The sequence below is a fragment of the Echiichthys vipera genome (genome assembly GCF_963691815.1).
Source record: "Echiichthys vipera genome assembly, chromosome: 10".
NCBI classification, from domain to species: Eukaryota; Metazoa; Chordata; class Actinopteri; order Perciformes; family Trachinidae; genus Echiichthys; species Echiichthys vipera.
Window position 1 is genome coordinate 25,724,018 of NC_139835.1, and position 25,319 is coordinate 25,749,336.

Here is a 25,319-nt window from a genome sequence, read left to right on the forward strand (position 1 = left end):
TGATTGAGTCCGTATACAGAGAGGGGTTGACAGACTCTCCAAGGAATGCGTTGTATAGTTTAATGACCGCAGGCAGGAAAGATTTCCTGTGGTGCATCTGGGTGCGAGGAGTCTTCCGCTGAATGTGCTCATTTTCAATTAGTTGAATTAAGTGAATTGATTCCATGATTTATTTCAGTGTAATTTACAACCAATTCATCAACCCGTCAAACTAATACGCACCACACTCTGTTGAGCTGTGTAGGACCATGTCAAGCATTTAGATCAGCAACCATATAAATCAATAACTTTGGACGATATCATTCAGTTTTAGGTCTATCTTGCCCTCTGCGGTGCCTGGCAGCTTTACTCCGGCTGCTGTGCTCAGGGTAGCTGTTCCTCTCTCTGTCACCACACTACGCTCTGCATGAGGATAGATCTTCTGCTGTGACGGTAGCAGGGAGATGAGCCAGAGCTGCGTGTGTGTAAAGTGACAATATATATGTGGGCTAGCAAACAAGACCGGGAGCAGATGGCAGACCTCCAAACACCACTGAACAAAAGATGAAAGAAGACATTCTGTTATACCGCATTCACAGTTTCATTTCAGGCAGTGCTTTTAGGATGTAGGTTGTACTTGTGTGACATTTTGTTGTTGTGTTGTGACTGTGAAATCCTTTATGACCCTGTGGAGGGTGTTCTCTTGATTAGAATCAACTGACAAACCTTACCGGTGCAGTTAGAGTTAGACACACATCTGTAAATATCAGTACTTTCCTTTTAGTCCTAATGACAGGCTTCAACAGAAGAGGTGAAAGTAATGTATGTTGGAATGACTGAAAAAGGGAAAACAGGATGTAATAGATGCCTCATTAAAAATTCATATGGGGATCTGCCTGTATATTGCTCCCTGGAAACACTGATTGGGCTATTTGAGAAGTTAAGATATGTTTACCCAGAGGACAGTGATAGGACCTGCCTAAGAAATGAACAGCCTGGATGAAGTAAACAAATAAAACCAGAGGGAAAAAACAACAACAATCCACATTTTTCACATAACTTCATATCCAGCATATTATTGAGGAGTTTTTTGCATAGACACACGTGGTCAAATAACTCATCTGTATTCATATGTAGGGGAGAATCAGTAAGCAAACAATTAGCTTTAAAAGCTTTTTCTTGAGTGCAATCTTGACTCTCTAATGTGTCTCCTTTAGTAACCTGCGGTTCCTGATGATTGCACTGGCCTACGCAGTTCCCACAGGAGTGATTGCTGGCTGGTCGGGAGTCCTCGACATGGTCCTTACACCAGCCAAAGTTAGCCAGGTAGGCAAAACACACACACACATGCACGCACGCCCGCACGCACACACACACACACACACACACACACACACACACACACACACACACACACACACACACACACACCCATACACATGCGCACGCAAACACGCATGCAAACACTCCCTTTATACTTGTGAGGATACTCTGTGACAATGCATTTCCTAGCCCCTTCCCTAGCCTGAACCTTCACTAAATTACTAAACTATATAGTATATATATATATTTTTTTTAAAGTTCCTGTCCTTTTACAAACAGTTTCCAATGAAGGGTATAAGTTGCAAGGAAGTATCAGAGAGAGATGGAAGCTTGTCAGTCAATTTAGCGGGTTTCATTTTCCCGTTTTGAAAACCTCCTCTTCCAGCATTCTGCAAAGCTTTCGGCAAGCGCAGACCACTCAGACAAGCAACATGATGATTTGATGCGGAGGTTTCTTTTCAGTTTGGTGGTTGTATTTTGAAATACCTTTCAGAATCTTGTAATGTCTCCTGAGAGTGATGCCTGTTATTGTCGTTATTGCTCAGAAAGCACACAGGGCCTTTCAAAGCAGATCTGAAATTCTGAAGATGTTGAAGCATAATTAACCCCAAGGCTCCTGCACTAACTTGAGAAATATATTTTCGTGTAGAAAAGCCTCCAGCCAGCTGAACTTCACTGTGGTGGTTTATTAAGTTGCTCCTACCTATTCACCGTCCAAAACACATTCAGTCATATTTCAGGTAACCTAGAAATAAAAAAGGATAATTATCATTATTATTAGCGACTGTGGCTCAGAGGAAGAGTGAGTCGTCCTCCATTTGAGAGATTGGCGGTTCCATCCCCACCTCCCCTGGTCCACATGTTGAAGTGTCCTTGGGCAAGACACTGAACCCCGAATTGCTCCCCGTGCTGCGCATGGGTGTGTAAATGTGGTGTGAATGGTTACATTAGATTAGATGGTATGTAGATGTCCACTGCCATCAGTGGGAATGTCTGTGTGAATGGGTGAATGTGACAAAGACTGTGAAAGCACCTTGAGTAGTCAGAAGACTAGAAAGGCGCTTCATAAGTACAAGTCCATTTACCATCATCTTCTGTCCATCTTTTGTGAAGAGTCCCGTTATTGGCACATCGCCATTTTCATTCCTGCTCACCATCTTCAGTCTGAGACAGACCGAAGAGTAAGAGTGGGACTATATGAGTCTGGAGGAGGTTAGAAAAAAAGTATATTTTGCATCTTCAGGTGTCGACGCAGCAGTATGTCAAAAAAACAAAAGGCAAATCTCTTCAAGGTTATCATCCGCCAGGTGCTGCTGAAAAGAAGATCACACAGAGGGAGAGAGAGCAGAGGATGAAACATTTCTCCTCACACCTCTATCTTTATACCTCAGTCAATGGCACATACCAAATTGTTCTTAGATTTCATTTGTTCTCAAAATATTTTTTTCTCCCTTCCACCTTTCTTTTTATCTACGCTAGTTAAGAAGATAAAGGTGTTAGAAATGAAAGTGTGTTGCAGTGAGGTTACAGGATATCCCCTGGGTTCACAACTCTGAGCTTCTAATATAAATGAAACAGAATAAATGTGCATCTAAACATGGTGAGGTGGAGGTGTGCTAATGCAGCAAAAGACTTCTGAAAGTTTTCCTTCTTCGGGCACGGAGAGGTTTGTTCTTAAAGTCGGGTTGAACGGAGCAAATACTGCATCTTCTTTTTGTTTAAGCTCACAGTGAACCTGCAGACCCACAGAACTCACAGCTTCAAGTCTGGCTGTTTCTGCTGTTTCTTTGTTGACTAGTCAGATCCAAAAACAGCACAGAGAGATGTTGTTGGGAGAGGAGTGAGCATTTCATACAAACACAAGATGTGACATGTATATATAGACCCATTTTCTCTTTCTAAACTCTCATGCATTTTCATTTGAGCAAATTGTTTTCCCTTTCTCTTTTATTACCTTTCTCTCATCTGTGAATCATGTTACCCAATCGGACTGTTTCTCTGATAATTTAAAGTATGCAGTAAGAGCCTTAGGCCAAGGTACAATGCATTCATCGCAAAATGGCAATTTCATTCTTTCTATTAATGCCTTCATGCTTTCTAATAATTTGTTAATTTTGGTGCATATGGAGGATTGCACATGCAGGTGTACTCGGAAACAGATGTGTATAACTTGGTTCTCCTTTCTTTTGCTGACAATTGCTACACTGCTGCCAGTGCTGTTCTGTGTGTAGACAATGTCAGTCTGCTATGACACAGATTGTAACAGCTAGCGCTATCTACAGTATGTAGACCAGATCCTGCTCCAGCAAGCATGCTCATTTTTCGCCTAAGTGCACTGCTTGCATCCTGTCACACTCCCTTCATTTGTGCTCACAGACCACACTGGGATCTGATGTAATGCATCCCACCTACGCACCAACTTCCAGCCATTGCGGTTTATTTCCAGTCCGTGCTAGTTGCAGGTTTCTGCCTACTTTTAAAGGTCTCTGAATTTTCTCCATTTCATGTCCATGTCTTTTTTTTGTTTTCAGGCTTCTAAAGTGCATATACATTTGACAACTTTACTCTACCTTTGCTTCATGCAGTTATTTCTCCTCCAGATCTCCCTTCATCTCTTCTGCCTTTTCTCTACCCTCTGTTGATCTATTTCAACATTTTTCAGCCATTTCCTCAGGATTGTTCTCCAGAAATATCTACACTTCTGTCATCTGTTTTCTCAGCTAACCATTGAGAGTGTAAATCACGAGTTTTACAACGATATTGTATTGATTCTTCGGGCAACGATATCACAAAGTCTGCCACAATGCCTTTTCCATTCAATTCATTTTTGGACCCCTTGGTCACTATGAGACAGTTTCATTTCACCATTTACTACAATCAGTTACATTTTAATCAACACACAAAAAGCAACAAAATATGATTTGACTGTTTTATTACGGAGCATGAACAACTTAATATAACTTGTAATACAAAATAATTTATATAAAGTTGGAATTTTCAAATAATGGGGACATTTTAAAGTTGCTGATATGTATCAATATTTTCACTTTGAATCAATGATATTGGGCTGTTGATCATTGAACTGATATATTAATCCACATCGCTATGTCGTTACAGCCGTACTAGCCATGATGTCTGCTGTGGGGCAGCAGGAGCATTGAAAGTGAAAAGTGGCAAATCTGCTGCCTTCTTTCTAAGACTGGATTGTAAAAACAAACTTATGCCCGTTCCTCACTGGAAGGGCCAAAAACTATTGTAGTAGAAAAACATCTTGATTGACATCATGACGGCAAAATAAATATGCCCTGCAGATGGCAAACGCTGTCCCAGGACCAAGCCAACTCTCTGGTTTCAGCTCCCATGCTGATATTTCAACAGTTTACTTAATATGCAACTTGGGTGTTAAACAACTTGGAAGGATTTATTCAGTAAATTAAAAGGCAGAAGGACAGAGGCACTGGCTGGCAAACACTTTGTCAATGGGAACAAAAAACCTCGGGGTGACGCTAGGTGAGGAAAAACAAAAGTGGCATTAGATACAGATTCAAGCATCTTGGGAGAAACTTGTTTACTTCATGTTGACTTCGAGTTGACATGGTATTTCAAAGGACTGGCCTTGCCTGGATCAGAAAAAACAAGTTCCCTACATGAAGCAGAGTTGGGGGACAGTGCCTTGGTGTTTAAAGCTGAGATTCAAAGCAATGTGGAGTTCATGTTGACTTTGCAACAGCTTTTTCTATCTCACATACTAGAGGGGTCTAAGAGTTGTCCTACTTGTATCCAATCTATAGGAGTGAGAGCTGTGTGCATGTTCTTGGCAGGAAGTCAAGCACATTCCTAGTGACAATTGAAGTCCACAAGGGTTGTACCTTTTTGTCATTGCTGTGTCTGAGTGTAAAGGTTTGCATTTCTACTTTTAGACGATGATTTGGTACTTTTACTTCCTAGTGCACACTTGGGTGGCTTGTCGCTGAGTATAAAATTGTTTGGTTGAGAAACAGCACCTTCAAGTTCACGGCTATGGTTCTCAGCCAGATGGATGTTCCTCTTTGAACTTGCTGATTGAGTTCTTGCTCCAAGTAAAAGAGTTCACTTCCATCTATTAGAAGTACTCCCTCCAGCCCTGCAGGCGCAGTAGTTGCCACTTGGCCCAAAACAAGAAATAGAAACAACAAAATTGGGCAATTTTCTTGAACAGATGGACATCTCAGTGCTTACGTTGCCATCCTTGTTTCAGTTTTGCACCTGTGCATTATTCTCAAATGCAGTCAGCCCGTCCTTCTTGCAGTTGTCATTTTTTGACAGTATACTCTCTACTGTGTTTGTGATAAGTGGGATGTGGGAGTCAGGGTGAGACCAGAATAACAGCCATTCAAACACAATAGGATGGTGTAAGTAGAAATGGACACAGATGTATAATTATTGGATTGTATCTGATTTAAAACTGGCATCATGTAGAATCTTGTTAAAAGTCACTCCTCACCCGTGGGCTTGAATGTCTGCTGTGTGAGGACTGCTGAAGGAAATGTGCTAGACCTGCAGACAGACGGAATTAGCATAGAGATTAGCATAACCATAAACGAGTATGACTTTGGAAACAGGTGTCATCATGCTCTATTGTTCCCTCGATGGAGAGTAGCCATTGAGAACTGGTAGAACTAGAAGGCTCTTCAGATGTGTCCTGCTTCTTTTGATTGATGTTTTCATTGCCTTACAAAATCCCTTGTGTAGTTCTGGAGCACTGGTAAACTTGATCAGAATGAATGCTCTGCCTTCAGATGGAGCACTTCCATGCTATAAAAGATCGTTTTAAGGATTTTCTAGGATTACATGAAGTGAGTTAGAGTAGGAACACCATGTAGGACCAAAGCTAAGGATAAGGTATTTGACTATTGGCTTAAAATGGCTTATAACAAGAGTTTGAGAGAGGGAATTAGCGAAAACAAACATGTTAACATGTCAAGAGCCTTGAATGCTGGCTTTCCCTACCCTAACACCAGTCATCTCCAGCTTATTGACACAATCACAATGTAGCAGGCATGATTAAGCTTCAAATCTGGCCTTATTTTAGGGTTCCAAGACACTAAGAATACTGCAGTTAATTAGCTCACCACCCACACATGAAACATAGTAATTTGCATCTCGGAATTGAAATGGCTTGGCAAGCATTTGTGTTTAGCTTCCTAAATTGGTGCACAAACTGATGTGACATTATTACGCCTTAGAAACCCTTGCACTGGCACTGCACTGCCAACACAGATAATAAGCAGCATTCTAGGTGCCACAGGGTTGTGGGTGTTTGTAAATCAAACGTTTTGATCCTCGTCGTTTACATGGGCGGAAGGGTGCAGTTCACCTTTTCAAGCTGTCGCAGACCACGCAAACAAGCATCTTACACAAGGCTGTCCCACACAGAAAATGTAATGACATTTCCTCATTCATCACTTACTAAGCCAGGAGACATTTTACATTTAATAACTTTGATAGTCCACTTTTCTTCATTATAGACTTTCTTGACAGGTCGATGCAGAGTATGATTAAGCAAAAAGCATCAGATCCTACTTAAGATTCTGCTCCCTCACTGTCTCGTCCTCCATCTGGTTGGTTTTGGTTGAACGTGAGTTATTACCTCGGTGAGATTGATGGGAACCAAACGCCTTCATTGGCGCTCGGAGACGTTCTTACCTGGATGGTACACTGTGTGTGTGTGTGTGTGTGTGTGTGTGTGTGTGTGTGTGTGTGTGTGTGTGTGTGTGTGTGTGTGTGTGTGTGTGTGTGTGTGTGTGTGTGTGTGTGTGTGTGTGTGTGTGTGTGTGTGTGTGTGTGTGTGTGTGTGTGTGTGTGTGTGTGTGTGTGTGTGTGTGTGTGTGTGTGTGTGTGTGTGTGTGTGTGTGTGTGTGTGTGTGTGTGTGTGTGTGTGTGTGTGTGTGTGTGTGTGTGTGTGTGTGTGTGTGTGTGTGTGTGTGTGTGTGTGTGTGTGTGTGTGTGTGTGTGTGTGTGTGTGTGTGTGTGTGTGTGTGTGTGTGTGTGTGTGTGTGTGTGTGTGTGTGACACCTTACCTCATATTGATTCTGCTGCAGTCCCTTAGCCATGCCGTCCTTTCTCCTGACTTTAAGGCTAAGCGTATTCGTTTGCCTTCATCCGTGTAAATAAGTAAGGACAACAATCTAACACACACACAGGCTCACACACACCAAGCTATTCTTATAGCACTGCTGCCTGGAAATTTACTGAACGCAGTGATTGACAGGCCTCGGCAAACTTCAGACACTTAGTGCCGGCTCTCTGTCCTCACAGTCATGGACTGCATGTTGAACACCGAATAACCTTCTCTTCTCCTTTTTCTCACCTTCCTCCACTCTACACCACCACCCCTCTATTCTTTTTTATCCCCCAGGTGGATGCAGGTTGGATTGGTTTCTGGTCAACTGTTGGTGGATGTGTGTTTGGAGTGGCAATGGCCAGGTAAGCTACTGTATACTGCAGTTTTTATTGTGTGACTGTCACATGGCGTAATCATTAAATATGGTTTTATAGTGAAAAGAAAGCAATAAGGCAAGATTGTCCAAGCAAGTCCGGGCTACTATAACTTGGATATCTAGACCACTCATGTTATGCAAATCCTCTCTACAGTATAATGGGCTTGTTAATTAACATCTTCCACAAACACACTCCATTGACCTGGGTAACCTATATGCAGCCTTCTCATCCATGTTATTATGTTACTTTCTCATTGTACGGCCAGAGAATATGGTTTGAAGTGACTTTAAAAGGAAGCATAAATGGTTCCAGACCTCTAAACTTCCCCCATCATCTCTAACTTTTTCAACGTTTAAGTGAAAAACAAAATGGTAGTTCCATCTGATTATTGTGCTAATACCACCAAGCTCAGTGAAAACTCGATGGACCCGGTGAGGCATCAAATTAGAAAATAAACACTTACTGTAACCCTTCACTTTTGCAGACATTCGATGCAGTTGAATCTTACAACTCTCTGTGATGGTCAAAGTACCAGACAATATGAAGGAAAGTTAAAACCTCCTTTGCTTGGGAAATCTCGCTTCATTTTAATCTTTAAGCTCTTAACATTAAAAAGTAACTTTAGGGGTCACAGAAAGTATTTGTTGAAGAAACTCCAGAGAAGTAAATGCCCTAAAAAAGTACTTTAGATCAAGGTTTCCTGAGCTGGGGGTCAGGACCCACAAAAGAGTTGCAAGATAATTCTGATGCAGGAGATGATTAATGTATAAGAAATAAGGACATGTATATTTCTACAATTATGTTTGGACTTCTCTTTTCCCTTTTAAATACTGCATAGTTTCACACCTTCACCTCTTCAAAAATGATGCGAATGAAAAACCACCCTTTAATTTAACTGCTCCCAGCTCATGAATTCGTTTAACCTTGGTCACAAGTCAGTAGACATTATTTAGTTTAAAGGGGCCACGACAAAAAAAAAGAAACGTTGGGAACCACTGGCATAGATTGTTTGCACGGTTAAAATAGAAAAAAAGTAGGAACATAGCACATGAATACATGAAAAGAACACATGTCATTTTGATTTCAACTCATCTATGAACAGGACAATTGACACACTGTCAAAACCATCTGTTGCAGGAATGAATGTACTTCCGTCGGGACATAACGCACAAAAGACAGTCCTGAACAAAGTGTCCTTTAATTGATAAATTATGGAAACAATCAATCCATGTCGTGTTTGGTAGCCTTGGCTTTGCCTCTATCTCACAAACTAGATAGGTAAGGTACTAGAAACTAGTACCTTTGAATATTCCTGACAGCGGTGATCAGTGGTGCATACATACTGTATTCCCCTGACGCTAAGAAAGCTGTATTGTTTACAACATTATTACTTAACTAATAAATCTCATATAACGAACAGTAGAGGGGTGAATTTAGGTGAAGGAGGATGACTCGCTTGCTCCCCTTCTCTCATCAACTCTTAATAAATGATCTGATCCAGTGACACAGTGATAGAGCGAGGGGAATAGATGCCAATGCAACAGTCACTTCACCTTCATTGATGGATAGGGAGCCACGCCGCAAAGACAAAGTGTGGAGTCTGCAAAAGCAAGGGATTCATTCGTGCTCCATCGGATATATGTTTATCGCAGCTGAGGCCCAATCAGCACTTCCAGGCAGGCCCACTGTTTTCTTAAAGCTGTAATCAGGGAAATGAGCCCATCACTCCCACTGTTAATCAATGAAGCTGTTTGCAGCACGAGATGAAAGTGTACGTAAACAGAGCTGCTGAATTATTGGTGTTGATTACATAGACTCTGAGTCACTGGAGGGATTGATTGTTGTCCTTGGTGCAACAGTTGATAGTTAAATGATATTCAGCTTTAACATTTGGCCACATGTAATTTGCTCTATGTCTATATGGAATTATCAAAATTTCCTTAAGATGGTTGATAGAGGCTGGGTATGAACTTGTCTTAGGTGTAAACATAGTCAAATCTATGCATTTTGAAACAAAAATGTATTATTGTGTGAATGTAGCCTAACATCCACACTACTCGGGTGTTTCCGAGCCCCTAAAATGTATCAACTTTTGTCTGCTTTCCCCATTTTAATGTGAAAACTTCAGGGTTACATTTTAGTCTGGACGGGCAGATACAGAGACTTATGGAAACAATGGCACAGATACCCACGTGTCAAGCCAAAACATTATTGGTAGGCCTAAATACCTTTTGTGGTTTCATTCTTGTCATGTGGGTGCTCCTTTCCCATTGCCATGGCTTCCTCCAATGATAGATAATGCTGATAGTACCACTTTGATATGTTAACGGACTCCCAATCTTAGTTCTTTAATCTTAGTTTCATGCATTACTTTCAGTAACAGTTCCACTACGTCGTCAGGCAAAGAAATCCCTTGTCTTACTTTCTGCCATTGCTGTTCTTCCTCCGAAGTATTGTCTGTATTTTGAACCGCAGAGTAACTTTAGACTTTAGCTATTTGTTTACACCGGCGCGCACATGCCCACTGTACGTATATGGTTATGTGAAATGCATCTTCAGGTTTGTTAATATGGAAGGGAGCTAAAACATTTGTGTGTGTTTCATAACACTGTTTTGCAAAGCTATAATTTCATGATTTTTAGTGATTGCATTGTCATCTGTCAAGATTTCTGATAAATGATACGTGATAATGACAACACTGTTTTCCTCGGCCACCTTAAAATGTCAGATTTATTGACTATGGAGACTTTGAAATGCTCACTGATTCAGGTATAAGTGAAAGTCTACACACTTTGATACCATTTGACCGTACACCTTTACATTGCACACCTATATTTTTGTTCTAATGCTTTCCTGAGCTAGAACATGATTAAACCTGAACCTGATGTGATTTGTGGCTGGTACTCCTGGGCCATCCACAGCAGGGAGCAGACGTTCTCATTATTTATCATCAGTCACCGGGCTCATGGCCGTTGGGAGATGAGTCACTAGTTGCAATCTGAAAGGCATCCTTTGATTAGAAAAAAGTTATATAACGGAAGAAATTAATATTTAATTTACTCTTTCCCTACTCACTTAAAACTAAATGCTGCCTCTCTCTGCGTTTTCCTTTGTCTTCATCAACTTGCTGCAATATGGCATTATTAGATACATTCCCAGTAAAGCTTGTGGTAATGATCTTAGCAGAGAGCGGTCTTTGTCCCTTGTCTCACCCACTAGCAGCCTTTAAAAAGTTAAGGTCAAGATGAGACTTATTATTTGCCTCTAGCGTTCTCTCTCCCCCCAGCCAACATAGTACCGCATCAATGCTGGGCACAGTTTGCAACAGGGGCAGAAGATGGCCATCTTTAAATGCTTTTTGTGCTGCAGGTGTTGCAGTGTCACATTTTAAGTGGCCTATACTACTGCAAAGCTACATTTCTTGGGGGATTAGCACTTGCCATTTGCCAAAAAACACACACTGGCTGCTTGCAAACATTTCATTACCTGTCTCTTGCCAGTGGATAGTTGAATGGCAGGGAGGTCAATGCAGCAGGTTCAATTAGTGGTGAATGCTCCAAGGTGTGGCATTTGACAACAGTCTGGGAGCTGTTTAATTGTGATGCTCAGGCAGAAGCTGGTTGGATGACAGTGCACGCTTTACGCTTTTTTACACAGATTGAGGAGGGTGGAAAGAATAACTAACAAGCATCCCTCGTTATCATCCCATTATAAGCCCCCAGGAAAAGAGGCAGAGAAGGGGTGAGGGAAGAAGAGGTGGCGGCAGAAAACAAACCCAAATCCTTCATATCAGAAAGGTCTGAGCCAGACAACACTCCAGGTTAATGAGATGAGATAGAGCAAACACAAATGAGTATCAGCCACTGCCTTCTTTGTTTTGCCTGCACAGGGACAATCTGTGATTGCATTCAGGTCATCACATTTGGTTATTTACTTCATGTCCCTCACTAAAACGTAGACAGGCCCAATTGATATTATCATACTGAAGATGATATTTCATCATTCCCCACGGGCACTAGGAGAGCAGAAAATTGAATCTGATTATACATTACTTAAATGATGCTATCTTTATGGTCAATAAATCCTGTTAGAGCAGTGTAAAAGATAGACTTTTAATTCTGGCGTTACCTCATGAGATGACATGACCCTCTTTACTCATTGAGTAGTGTGATACAGCTCTGAATTATATTAATGGAGGCATGCAGGTGTTAGTTGGCAAGTGTTTTATTGTTCAATGTTATTCTGGATTATTCTTATTTTCAAAATATCACAATTAAAGCACTAAAACCAACAAAGTATTGTAATGCACATCCTTACCCAGTATTTGGAAAGCCCCTTTGTTTAAGTCTTTTAAAACAAATGGTGAGATAGTGTTGCATTTTTGCAAAGGAGCAGCAATTCAAGCATCTGTACACTATACAGTACTTTTTAAAAACGTATTACTAAAACAGGAGTACAAGCATTTGTCAACAAGTATTTTCAGCCTTAGAATTAGATACCTTTGGTGCTCTACTGATTATTTGCTGCAACATAATGATGTCTGGGGGATTGACTGAAAATAAATACCGTGGCTACATTTGTGGTAATTGTGTTATATTTCACCCAGCAAAACAGTTTGGCTCATTGTGCCATTAATTGTTGTGGATCACACAGGCATTGCTTTTTACTTGCACTGGCAGTATGAAAAGCACAGACTATATCTGGCCTTATCCTTTAAACACATAAGTAGGATATTTAAATTCCTATTGGTCAACTGTAGGCCCAAACTGTGTTCACTTGTACTAGTTTAATCAAACTGTGTCATGCACCTGACTTATCTTGCCAATCAGTGAGTGATCAAGCTCTTTATCAAGTGGACTCAGGGACCATCAGAGTTAGTATAGGAAATAAGCTACTTATAGCGTGCCTGCTTAGAGGATCAGATTGGAATTGATACCGGAGAGTAGCCTGTGATCCTCTCTGCAAAGAGATGAGGGCTTGGCTGGGTGCAGGCTAAGGATTTCATCCCTCTCTGGCACTGGGGGTGGTTGAATGGTTGAGCCAGTCAGTGGCAGATGGATGATGCAGATTTGAGGGGGGTAGCTGTGGGCAGAGAAACCACACATCTCTTCGTAGTGGCAAGCGCCTGGCTCATAATGAGACTGCCTTTTTCAGTGCCGCCAGCTCATTCTTTTGAAGAGAAATATGACAACTTTAGAACTGTTTACTTGAAAAGGCCAAAACAGTTCATTATGTTTTCCCCTGTTACCATAAAGGCTCATTTATGCTCCCTTTACGTATGAAAAAACATAAGACGTTCCTTATGGTGTAGGCGACACTGCCCACATACTTCTCTACGTCATTTACCTTGGCATCGATGTTAAAGGGATAGTCTCTGGATTTGAATCCAGTTCTGTGTCATGGCTGTGTCGTCAGTGTGAGCAGGTGGAAATCCCAGTCGAGCGAGGCAGTGGTTTTCACCGGAAACTTTGCCATGACACAGGGCTGGGTTAAAATCGGCAACATATCTCTTTAAGAAATACAGCCACCAGAGGGCACCTCAGAGTCAAATGTGTCTGACAACAACATGGTGGGTGAGGTTACCTCTTAAGAAAGAGGCAAAAGTGGAGGCAGTAGACGGCGATGGTCTGTGTGGCCATCATCGATATAGAAAACATATCTCTATATGTGAAAAACATTCCATTCTGCCATTTTGGAAATTTTCTTCATCGTGTACTATGATCGCATCTCACTTGAACTATTGGGTTGGTATCCGTAAACTTTTAAAAACCATGCACAACTACGGATGACATAAACGCATAGTACAGAATGCTCAGTCGGTATCTGTATCTAACATTGAGCATACATTAGCCTTTCGCCTGCTCTGAATTGTCTCACTGTCGTCTGGAGTCTAAAGGTAGGCATTCAGAATGTAGCTGATGACCTGTGAACATGGAGGTGTTGAGGCTGTGGATGACAGCTCATGAAATCCCAAGAGACATTGATGTCATCTAAAAAAGCCTCCGCGGAAACGGTCTGAGCTGAGATGTTCTCATTATCCGTCCAAACAATGATTTCCCTGGTCCCCTGGCCCTCAGCATACTGACAGAACTTCACAACCTAGCTGAACTAATCAGCCATTTCCAACACTTCTTTTTATTCTTGCATTAAGTTCATTGTCGAGTTCAGCCCTCTTTTCTCAAACATCGTGTCTGTTAGCAACAAAACAAAAGTAATTAGTGTCTTTCTTTGCTACAGGCTTCTGTAGCTTCATCTAATCTTTCACAAGCATGCATATGCATACCCAGAGGAGTAGAGAGGAGTTAATGAACTATGATGGTTTAGAAAGGGCTACAAAGAGAAACCACAATGCTCCAGAGAGAGAGAGAGAGAGAGGGAGTTTGGGAACGGCCCAGTGGCTTGTCTTCCACAATCCATTACAATGTGCATCTCAAGTCCGCCTGCTTAGCTGGTGAAACAAATTGAATCAACTCTAGTGTCTCTGCTTGTTTAATGACAAGTGCAACTGACACACCCAGAAACAAGTGGGAGAAGGAAATGATCTATCCTTTCTCTGAAACAATGCATGTCTCCAGTAACAGATTATGACACACATCAGTGAGGAAGCAGACATTTAGAAATTGCATAACTGCTCATTGTTTTTATGAAGGATGCCAGGATGTTTCTGAAGCAGCTGTATTTACTCACTTCAGTAATTTTGTGCGCCTTTTGTCTTGGTGTATTTCAGGATCAGTATCTTGAATATGTAATGCTTCACCTCAGTGGCAGAATACAAATTAATATTCCTCTTTCCTCCCGCCCACTCCCAGGTTTGCAGACTCCATTCGTGGCATGCTGAAGCTGATCCTGGTGCTGATGCTGGCTGGAGCCTCGCTGTCCTCTACCTGGTTCACACTAACCTGTCTGACCTCATTCACTCACCTCCCCTCCACTGCAGGTGGGTCCGCAGCAGTATCACTGTCAAGGTGACATTGCAGCTGAATCAAAAGAATTCAGTGGACAGTCGACTTTGAAGCATTTTGTGGATTTGTTAAAGACCCCAATGAGTGTTTTCTATGTATTGCAGCTTAGTTCATAGAGTCCATTGTGTAAGCATTTGTATTGTGAACCATTTTGTATTGTGTTGGCTCTGTATTTCAACCTGTTGGGTTTGAAATTTAACAATGATAATGAGTTTAAAGTGCTGACTTACAGCTAAATTTAAGACTGTTAGCACACACACACACACATTAAATGCTGGAATTGTCCTTTCTTTTACAAGCACCCCCAAAATAAAGGAACCAAAAGTTAGACACCAAAACAAATCACCATATTTAAAGGTGGGGTTTAGTTTTAGTCTTTGACACCACTAGTAGTCAAACACGTCACCCTTGATGTAGTTAAAAAAATCTTTGCAGTCAGACCTCAGCCTGAAGTCTACGACCTACAGGCATCAGCAGACACCCGCTATCTTTCCTGGTGATGCTCTGTCAGCCATGCTCTGCATCCAGCTTCAATTCTTGCTTGTATTCGAGCCACAATCTGGTCCTCAACAAAAAAAACACATGATCAGCTGGATAGGTCATGAACTATCTTTGACATTAAGAACATTTCACTGTTAAAAAAACAGCTGTATAATCCCTTAGTAGATGACATTGATAGACCCATTTACACATAAGTGGACTTAGCTGCCTTTTCCTAAGCCAAACCAATAAGCAAACCAGCATGTCCTTCAACACCACTGACTCTAGCCATCATCATCCATCATCATTCTCAAGACCTTGGCACTGCTCTCTTTCTGTCTCACGTCCTCTCATCCCAGGCACTGACAGTCTGCAGCAGCCACGTTCCAACCTTGTCCATCCACCTGGCATATCACACAAGAGGGTGGTGTGATACTGCATCACAGTCTGCCAAAACACCTCATTATCCCAGTATGGGATGGCCAGTAGCACACACAGAGATCAGTGTAATCTGCAGTTTCTGTGAACAGAAATCTTGTCAATGCGGGTTCTGTTAGACATTGATGTGTGTTTCTGTTTTACTGCGGTACATCCTCCAATTACATTATTCAAAATTATCCAAAAATCATGTTGGCTTGAAAATAATCTGCAGATTAATCATGAGTGGAAATCATTTTTTAGCCCTAAATGTATAAATGTCTAGTCTGCGACTGTAGTACAGCCCTCAATATCATTTCTACGGAAAAAAACGTCTTCTTCTCAGGCCACCTAGGTACATCCCATATTCCCCTGCTGCTGTGCTCACCACGTGTTCCCTTCCTTCAAGGGATCTACTTCTGCCCACTGGGACTTGGTGGCAGATACCTTAATTCAATGATGTGACGGTAAAAGTGCAGTGGTTGAAGCGTTTTTAAGTCTTTGATATCAGGGCTTCATTAGGGTTGAATAAAGACGAGCAGGGAAGAAGGCGGCCATTGGTGGCTGCATGAGTGTCTCCTGGGTTCCCCGTCACAGGCAGGCAGGCAGGCGAGGGCCCTCAGAGGCACTGTGATTAAAGGGACGTGCAGGCTAATGGGGAGCTCATTTGGACCAATCTGCTGTGATAAGGGAGATGGAGGGTGCCGTGATGCTCCAGAGGTGATGGCTTAATCTCTCAGCACATCCACTCTAATACAGATTCGCACATTTCACTTTAGATCCCAGCCAAAGGACTGCAGCTGAGGCCCAGAGCTGGCCAAACATACTGAACGATTTCTGATTGCCCTGCAGACATGAACACACACACATTTGACAATAGAATGCTCTGTGTTGTAACAATACACATGTTACACAAACTTTTGCTAACAGACGACTTCTGCAAGGTTTATTGTGAGAAATGAGTAGAGCCAGTCAGCACATCATGATTTTAAATTAAAAATGCACAAACTGGAATTATTATTTTATATAATATTATTTAAATTCAACCAAGAAGCGCATGCACATTAAACCAACAGCAGCAGCAGTCAGTGTTGACTGTAACATTCTCGTCATGCCTGAGGAGCAAATGAGTAAAGTTGTTTACTATGGGACATCTGCCCATTTTGGCAAAAGAGTAAGAAATTTGATTTTGACATACTGTAGAGTCCATGAAATGAGTTGCATCTGAATGCTGCGCAAGCAAACTAAAAACAGCAATACATTAAAAAAGGGAAATTGAAATTGAAATTGCTGTCACAGTGCCATCAACATCTCCTTGTGACACTCTACGCCAGACTGGGAGGAAAGTCTTTCTTAATTAAGTGTTGTATGTAGGGCTGGCTATCCAACTTCTATGCTTTCCTGGTACGAACCAAAATGTGTCATTGGCTTTGAGTATCAAAAACTGCACAGAACACTTTAGTAACCTTGAACCTACAATATTTTGTGTTTGGTTAATTGCCACCTTAAGGGATGGTATTCTAAATGAATTGTTGTTTTAGGATCAGGGTTCTTTATAAATCTGTGCAGCTTAGAACAAATAGTACAGTAAGTAGCTGTGGGAGGTGGCATAAATCACTGCTGTACCAGAACTTTGACCTGTATGCCATCCCTTTTTAAAAGAGTTGCTCCGATGGGATTTGTTACCATATTACTTCACATTTCCCAATTAAACCGTAACTTATTGTTGTTCCACTTTTTTTATTCTGCCCTTTTACAGCCATCCTGTACACTTCCTGCATCCTGGTGGGCATTTTCATTAACAGCAGCGTGCCAATATTCTTCGAGCTCTTCATCGAGACAGTGTACCCGGTCCCTGAAGGCATCACCTGTGGAGTGGTCACTTTCCTGGGGAATCTGGTCACCGGTCTGCTGCTCTTCTTCCTCACCTTTTACTGCACAGGTAAGACAGGAGTACCACGTGTGATGAAATCCCTGTTGCTGTAGAACTCTTTCAAAAATATTCACACATATGTCCATTTTCTGTACCCGCTAGTGCCTATTTAGGTAAAGCCACTTAATTATTTCTTTTGCATTTCTTATATTTGTCAATGGAAAAAGGCTGTACTCTCTGAAGTTTTGCTCCATTCAGAAGCTTTCTATCCCCTTGCACGTTTCGCCGACTGCCCAAAAGCCACAGGCTCCATTGTTTGGGAGAATTCATCTCAAGTCCCTGCAGATGCTGTCGATAAAAGGCGAACGGTGGGGAAATTAGGTTACAATGCAATTGACACAATCAGCACAAAGAATGAAAGAAACACTATGTGTAATTTAGCCTGAAATGTGTCTTTGAGTTGACTGTTAGGGTTTCATTTAATGATTTAGACCCACATCAGAGAGGACAGCATGTCATTTGCTTCACTTCTGCCTTTGCCAGCTTTCACGGGAAAAAGGCAAAATCATAAGTAAACTGAGCTCAATCATCCAAGTAAGCGCCTGCTTGTGTGAGTGCTTTAGTTGTGTGTATGTTGGTGTCTACTCAGAACCATGTTTTGCTCCATAAGTCTAGCTGCACTGCGATCTTTGCCCGCCTGTCTTCGGTTTCATTAACCTTCCCTGTAAGTCTGGCTACATCACAGCACCAATCAGCCGAAGTGACAAATGGCATCTCTCATACACGCTCTGTTTTCCCTGTTTGTTTGAATAAATAAGAAATATGTTTTCAAACCCTCATTAATATTCATGAGTTTCGTCTCCTCTGCCAAGTCCTCCTGATTGCTTTGAGGCTACTGAAAGCTGTTGCTGCCTGAAAACTGTCTTGATCCTGCCTGCTGAGTTGTCCTCCCAGTGAAGGTGGATATTATTATTATTGTTTGACCCGAATGGTTGTGGGGACCAGAAGCCCTCGGGGGCCTGCTAACAAGCATGACAGCCAGGACACAAAACCAGCTTGTCAGGTCTCAAACTTTTGCATGACGCGTAAATACCGATGCAGACAGATGGCCGTCCTCCACAGAGCTGGATCTGTCCGACATTCCTGCCTGTTGTAGGGAAGGTTTTCGTTGCCACCGTACTCTACGGAGGAATTGTTGGGTCCATGTAAATCATAAATAAGTCATACAGTGTGGTCTATACCTAGTCTGTAAAGTGTCCTGAGATCACTTTTGTTATGATTTGGCACTATAAATTAAATTGAATTGAATTAAATCAAAATGGGAACATTTTAAGGCCCCAACTGTTGATTATTTTCATTATTTATTAACCAGTTGATCATATTTCTGATTAAATGATTTATGTTTGAAAAATTTGAAAAAGATCCCTCAAATGTTCCCAGAGCATAAGTAAATGCTCCCTTTGTTTGACCAACACCAACAAATTGATTATCTGACGACTTGTTTTGGCGTGTTATTGTTGTTCATTGTATTATTTATCCAGTTGCATTCTAATGTTTCTGAGAGTGACGTTTTTTGACCACAGCAGTAGTAATTTAAAACACGTCTCTCTGATAAAAGGATTTGGTTTCCTGGATGATATAGTCCAACATGTACCTGCTGCGGTGACAGCTTTCTAACCCCAGTAGATTTTTAAAGTAGACATACTCTGAAGCTTTGATGGTTTTCCTGCCAAGGTGGCTTGTAAAAAGAGGAGAAAGTTACCAGTGACTGCCAAAACACACATCTGGCACTTAGTTAGTATCGATCCATAGTAAAAAAAAAAAAAAAAAAAGGGTCATTAAAGAAAGTCATAATGTAAAAAATGTGATTTTTCACGTAGAAATAATCGTGTCAAGCACCATTTGCCGTAGAAGCTTCAATTTGGACTAGTAAGATACAGGACAAGTCTGAAAGGTGGATGACACACTGATTATTAGATGGCTTTAATGATTTTTAGAATGAGAAACATATTATTTTCTTGGCAGGACAAACCCAAAGGGATTAGCACTGTCACCGCACAGCAACAGGATCCCAAGGTTGAACCTGCTGGGCCCTTGTGTGTGGAGTTCTCCCAGTGTTAGCGTGGGATTTCTCGCCATGTTCTCTGGAGATGAAGAGGGAAGATTGGTGCTCTAATAATAAAACAAATACATTTGATTCTGTAAAATTCTTGAAATAAATTGTATGAGGCTTATTTTTAGAGGATGGAGCCCTTGAGTGCACCTTTGGCTCAGGACTTAAGCAGTCATAGCGCTGCCATAATGAAGACCTGGTTTCAAGTGTTTTTGTTAGGGAAAGTGGACTGAAATACAATGCAGATGCAGGTTTGGCTCAGTACCTAGTTTAACAGGTGAAGTTTGAAGTGCTGAGAGTGAAGTTGGAGGAATGTTGAGTGGATTAGTTTAATTCAGTTTTAGCTTTCACAGTTAAAAGGGTAGTAGCCTAGGGACAACTCAAAACTGTTATTTGAATTTTGTGATCCAGACGACAAGTCATTTATTTTCAAATCTCTGAACCGATTGTAAGTCAGCATGTTTATAAATGATAGATAAGAGAGAGATATATATATTCCAGGTGTGGATGGACGGGTATGCACAGGTTGAGTTAAATAAATAATAAATAGAGCAGCTGTAGGTGAACACATACACACAAACACACACAAAATAACAAGAGTAGGACTCATAAACAATACATGATGTATCCTCTACTCCTCTCTACTGTGCTGAATGATGGACTGCTTGGTGTGAAGGCGTGTGTGTGTGTGTGTGTGTGTGTGTGTGTGTGTGTGTTTGTGCATTTGAATGTGTTGCATATTTTTGTCTATAGCTTTGCACTTTGTGCTCCTCTGTGACTACATACATATGTGCTTGTTTTTGAGCGCTAACTTGTGTGTGTGCGTGTGTGTATGTGTGTGTGTGTGTGTGTGGGCGAGCCAAACGGAGTGTGATGTGCTGAGATTGAAACTGACAAGTTCCCTGCGACAGCCGGAGAGAAGATCATCTTGAGATGATGGAGGCTTTTGCTGCTTTTTTTTACTTTCCACCCTGAAGTCGTCTGATAGCATGATGCTAGAGGCTTTGTTGTCAAAGTTCAAACTGCTGCAGGCATTGTAATGAGCGGTGGATTCAACCAGCTGTCTACCTGCACAGAGTATCTGCACTTTAAAGTTGTTGAAGAAGCTGTTCAGACTGGCATTTGAATGCGTCTCCACATGTGTCTGAAGGGACCACGTGTGATCGAATCTCTCGTCTTGTTCTGTGTGCAAATAAGTATGTACATCATTTCCGTTTGCATACACACCATTATTACAGAAACATGCGCTGACTAACAAATGAAAGTGTGATGACATCCAAAACACAATATTCGCTCTTGGTGGTTTCTGTCACATGAGAAAATACTAATGTATGGAGATACAAAAAATGTCTGCGATACACAGAGCTACCTACTGTATAGCACAGATGCATGGGCAAAGCCAGCGAATGAGTGCGTATTCCCACAGCTGTTGACTAGTTAGTCTTTAGACGTGTCACAAGAAACATCCCAGTACACACTGCTAAGATAATATGCAGCCCAGACTGCCTCCAAATGTATTCTGAGCGATTGGATCTCTATGCGTCCTGTTTGCACGTTGGAGCAGGGCGATATGCAAATCATGATATAACATTCAGTATTTTAATTTGGTTATCATAATACTGAAGTATATGTAGGTGAACACATGCAAAGTGCTCAGTTTCAAGACAAAAATTACTATTTATTCTCAAAAAAAATTTAAATAGTTAGTTCCTGCTAAAATAAGAAAGGAAACCAACGTTACAAACCGAAGTAAATGGACAAAAAAATAGGTTTATGTTGGCTTCATCTCAATGGACTACAGCGTGTGTTTGTGTTATTGGAGGAACATGACACCCGTGGTGTGGCTCTCGATCTGGACAACAATGGAGCTCTGAGATACAGAGGAATAATATCTTTCAGGCTTTGGATACATAAACATTTCTTTGAAGGATCAGTTCATTGTTGCCCGGTCTTTTGATGGGATGTTTATGAAAAGAAAAAGTATTGAATATTGTCATCCTTAATGTTTAAATGTTGTCTTTCCTAGCTTTTCAGAGTCACATGTACCATGTAGAGTTAAGGGAATTAAGCTTGATTGACTCTTCTCAATGCAGTAAACCGTATTTGTGTGGTCATCAGACTCTCATTAAGTAGCCTAGTAATGGTCGGGGGGGTAGAGCACTTCGTCTATATCACAGGGTTGATGGATCGATCACTGGCTCCTCCTGTCAACATTTTTCAGTGTCTTCGGGTAAGACACTGAACTTACGGTGAACTCCTGATGGGCAGCGCCTTGCATGGCAACTCAGTCACCATCAGTGTGTGAATGAAAGGGAAAATTATAAAGCTCTGTTTCCTTTAAGGTAAAAAAAAGTGACACATAAGTGCAGTCAAAATTAGCTAGCATAGATATATCTGTGTATATGTCAGTGCAATGCAATTACAGAAAGGGTAAAGATATTTTTTGGTCATACTTTGTTGTTATTGTATGTCCAATTTTCTATCTGTAAAATGTCCTGCTTACTACATCTTTGGTATTCTTGAATAACCAAATGAATCAGAAACCTTTTTTATATTTTTATGTTTGAAACAAAAAGAATATCGACTGATGGCATCAGATGTTTATGTTACTCTCAAAGATCAATATCAGTATTGGCCTCACACATCTGGTATCCATTGGGGTGTAATCCTTACTCTTAATCAATATACTGTATGTTGATTATACTGCATTCATTTAAGTTTGTCAGTATCACCCAGTTAAAATCCTTATCCGGTTGTTATATCTATGACCACATCCTCTCCAATTATTATCAGATTTTCTGAGAACTTTTAAATGTCCTTGTTATTATCAACTAAGACTCATTGATATCACAAAACCATCCCATTGAAAGATGATAAATTATCCGATGTGCTTTTTTTCTGAGGGGAGGCCCAAAGTCTCAGACTTTTGAAAAACCCTAATCTATATAAAGATACTGTGATGTGGTTTGAAATAAGATAAATGGTGATAGAAGACGGATTTTCAGAAATTTCCCCGTTTTACCCTGAAAATCGTCCTGGATGTTAAAACACTGGAAAAGTGTATATTTGGAGATCAGCTGTGTGCTGTTCTCCCGAAGAGATCACTCCTGTGAAGATTAATTTGATTATTATGTAAATTCCCCTCAGGAAGTATTCTAGTGGGCCGTCTCATTACTCTAATTTCCTCTCTGTAGTCCCATAATGGATGAAGCAAATAATATGCAGACTTCAAAACTGATGAATTCTGCATGAACCTCGTCTTTCCGAAACCCTTCCACCTCCTGCTATTGAAAATCATCGGCCCTGGCCTTAAGAGATTTCCATCTATTTCCAGTTTACAATTCATTTTAGTTTTCTCCTTTTGGCTGCCCACTGCCTGAATTATGGCTCCCTTTCCCTGCGAGCAGAGAGACGTTCATGAATTTACCTCCTTGTCCGTTTTAATATCCATGAGAGGCCGGTCTCGGTTTAGTGAGCACTACATGGCCTCTTGACTCTGTTGTACTGTTTTAAAAAATCCCCGAAGTCTCTGAACCATGTGACTCAGAAACATGAATCGAGGCTCCGGGCAATATATCTGCGCTTGTTGCTCTTTTTCCGTTGCATCTGCTGTGTGTTTGTGTCATTTAGCCGCGTGCATCGGATGGAATACAAAGCAGCAGAGGGGTATTGTGGTGCAAAAGAACCTCAAAGGTTTTGTAGAGGAAGAGGAGGAGGAGGAGGAGGAGGAGGAGGAGGAGGAGGAGGAGGAGGAGGAGGAGGAGGAGGAGGAAGATGAGGAGGGAGGGGAGGCGTGGCGCCAAATTTCCGTTCAGCTGTGAGTTGTTCGTTTCCTGTATGGGGGGAAGCCGAGATGATTCAGCAACAGAGAAATAATTGCCACAGTTCTTTAGTCCCAAGTTTTTTTTTTTCCTCCTTTCTACTAAACTTTGCATTCTCGTCACAAGGGAAAATGCCTTCGCAGACTAAGACTGTGGAGGTGTTTAACACAAACAGCCTTTCTTTGTAGAGCTCTGTTACTCCTGAGAGAATATGAGCCTTTTTTCTTTTGCTGGTTTTTCTGTTTTTGAGAGTTTTGAATCATGTGTGAGAAGGGACAAAGTCAATAAACATCGGTACTTTAAAGGAATACTTCATCCGCAAAATGACCATTTGTTGCTCACTGAGCGTTGACTTTAATGCGTCAAGAAAACTTTGTTGCTCACTGAGCGTTGACTTTAATGCGTCAAGAAAACTTTGTCGCGTGTCTCCACGGTGAACGGAGAATCCACAAATGGAGAAGTCTTGATGCATTGACGTAATAGGGGTCGATGTCTACCAAGAGCAAAACTACATCGAAACACCATTTCTGTCCCACTGACACTGTGAAAACTGTCTCACTCAACTCCTGCAGTGTAATCCACATCTAATTCATCCAGGCGTATGCTCAATACTTCCCAATTTTCGGCAAAACTTTTGTATTTACACCGCTTCCACTACTTTACCGAGAAGCTTTCACAGGAGTATTACTGGTCTTTGTGGATTCTGAGTCAAGTAAGAGGCCCCCCACTCCGTCTATGTAGGAACAAGACACCTGAAGAGTCTACTTTTAGTCATTTTGGGACTCTTTCTGGTCATTGTGCACTTATTTTTCCATGTGGCCATTTTTTCCATATTTAGTTGTTTTGTATATCTTTGTAATGGTTTTGCATCTCTGTGATTGTTTTGCATCTATTCTTAGTCATTGTGCATCTTTTTGTGGTGGTTTTGCATCTATTTTTAGACATTTTACATTTCTATCCTGTCGTTTTGTTTTGTTTCGTTCTGTGGTCATTTCACTACTAATTTTAATCATTTCTCCTTTCTTTGGCGTCAGTTTTGTCTCTATGTGGACGTTTTGTATCTATTTCCAGTCATTTAGCATCTCTCTGTGGTCATTTTGAACCCCTAGCCATTTTTTGTTTCATGGTCATTTCTGGTGGTTTTGTGTATACTTGTCATTTGGCATCTCTTTGTGATCATTTTGTGTTGTTGTTTTTTTAGCAACAGATTGCTAGTCAGGGCACCTGGCTTTATGGGCCCCTGGTTCCTGTGCCCAGTTGGCCCGTTCAGTTCAATCCATCCATATCTGGTGTTGAAGTGTTGTAAATAGTAAGGTTTTAGCAAAAGTGCATGTATTTGTGAAGTAGTGAGCATTTAGCCTGGATAAATGAGACATTTTGTTGTTCTTCATTCACTGAGGCACGCAACGTTTTCTTCACAAATTCAAGGCAACGCTCGGTGAGCAGTTGATATTCAAATGGTCATCTTGAGGGTGATTGTTCCTTTAAGTGAGTTTACACACTGACAAACACTTTGGCAGTTATTATGAATGATCTGGCTGTTTATTATGTAGTCTCACCCCCAAGTGAATATTTCTGCACGCATCATGATGAGGAAGTCGTCACCGTGTCAGCTTGTCTATGTATCTTGAGTTGTGACCCCAGTTTTCTCATTTTAAAGGCCGCAGCCATAAAGGAGAAGTGAGTTGCGTTCATTATAACGCTGCGTTGACCTCAATTAAGACTGATTAAGGCCATAAGATGCTCGTCGGCCCATGTCTCTGTCTTCATCTGTCGCACCAATGTGCTGACGGTGGCAGCTGCTGTAATAGGCTGTTAATATGATGAACTGTCCGGCGTTCATGCTGACATCCTCTGAATATGATCAAACC

General features: G+C 41.3%; 1 protein-coding gene across 1 annotated transcript in view; it reads left to right on the forward strand.

Moving 5' to 3' along the window:
• The window catches only part of slc49a4 (solute carrier family 49 member 4), a 50,371-nt gene that overhangs the window by 19,787 nt on the left and 5,265 nt on the right, over positions 1 to 25,319 (forward strand). Inside the window, exons 5-8 of the mRNA XM_083921393.1 lie at positions 1,197 to 1,305; positions 7,700 to 7,767; positions 14,592 to 14,719; positions 17,401 to 17,583. Of these exons, the coding sequence (XP_083777519.1) occupies positions 1,197 to 1,305; positions 7,700 to 7,767; positions 14,592 to 14,719; positions 17,401 to 17,583 (488 nt within the window). The remainder of the gene's footprint in view (positions 1 to 1,196; positions 1,306 to 7,699; positions 7,768 to 14,591; positions 14,720 to 17,400; positions 17,584 to 25,319) is intronic.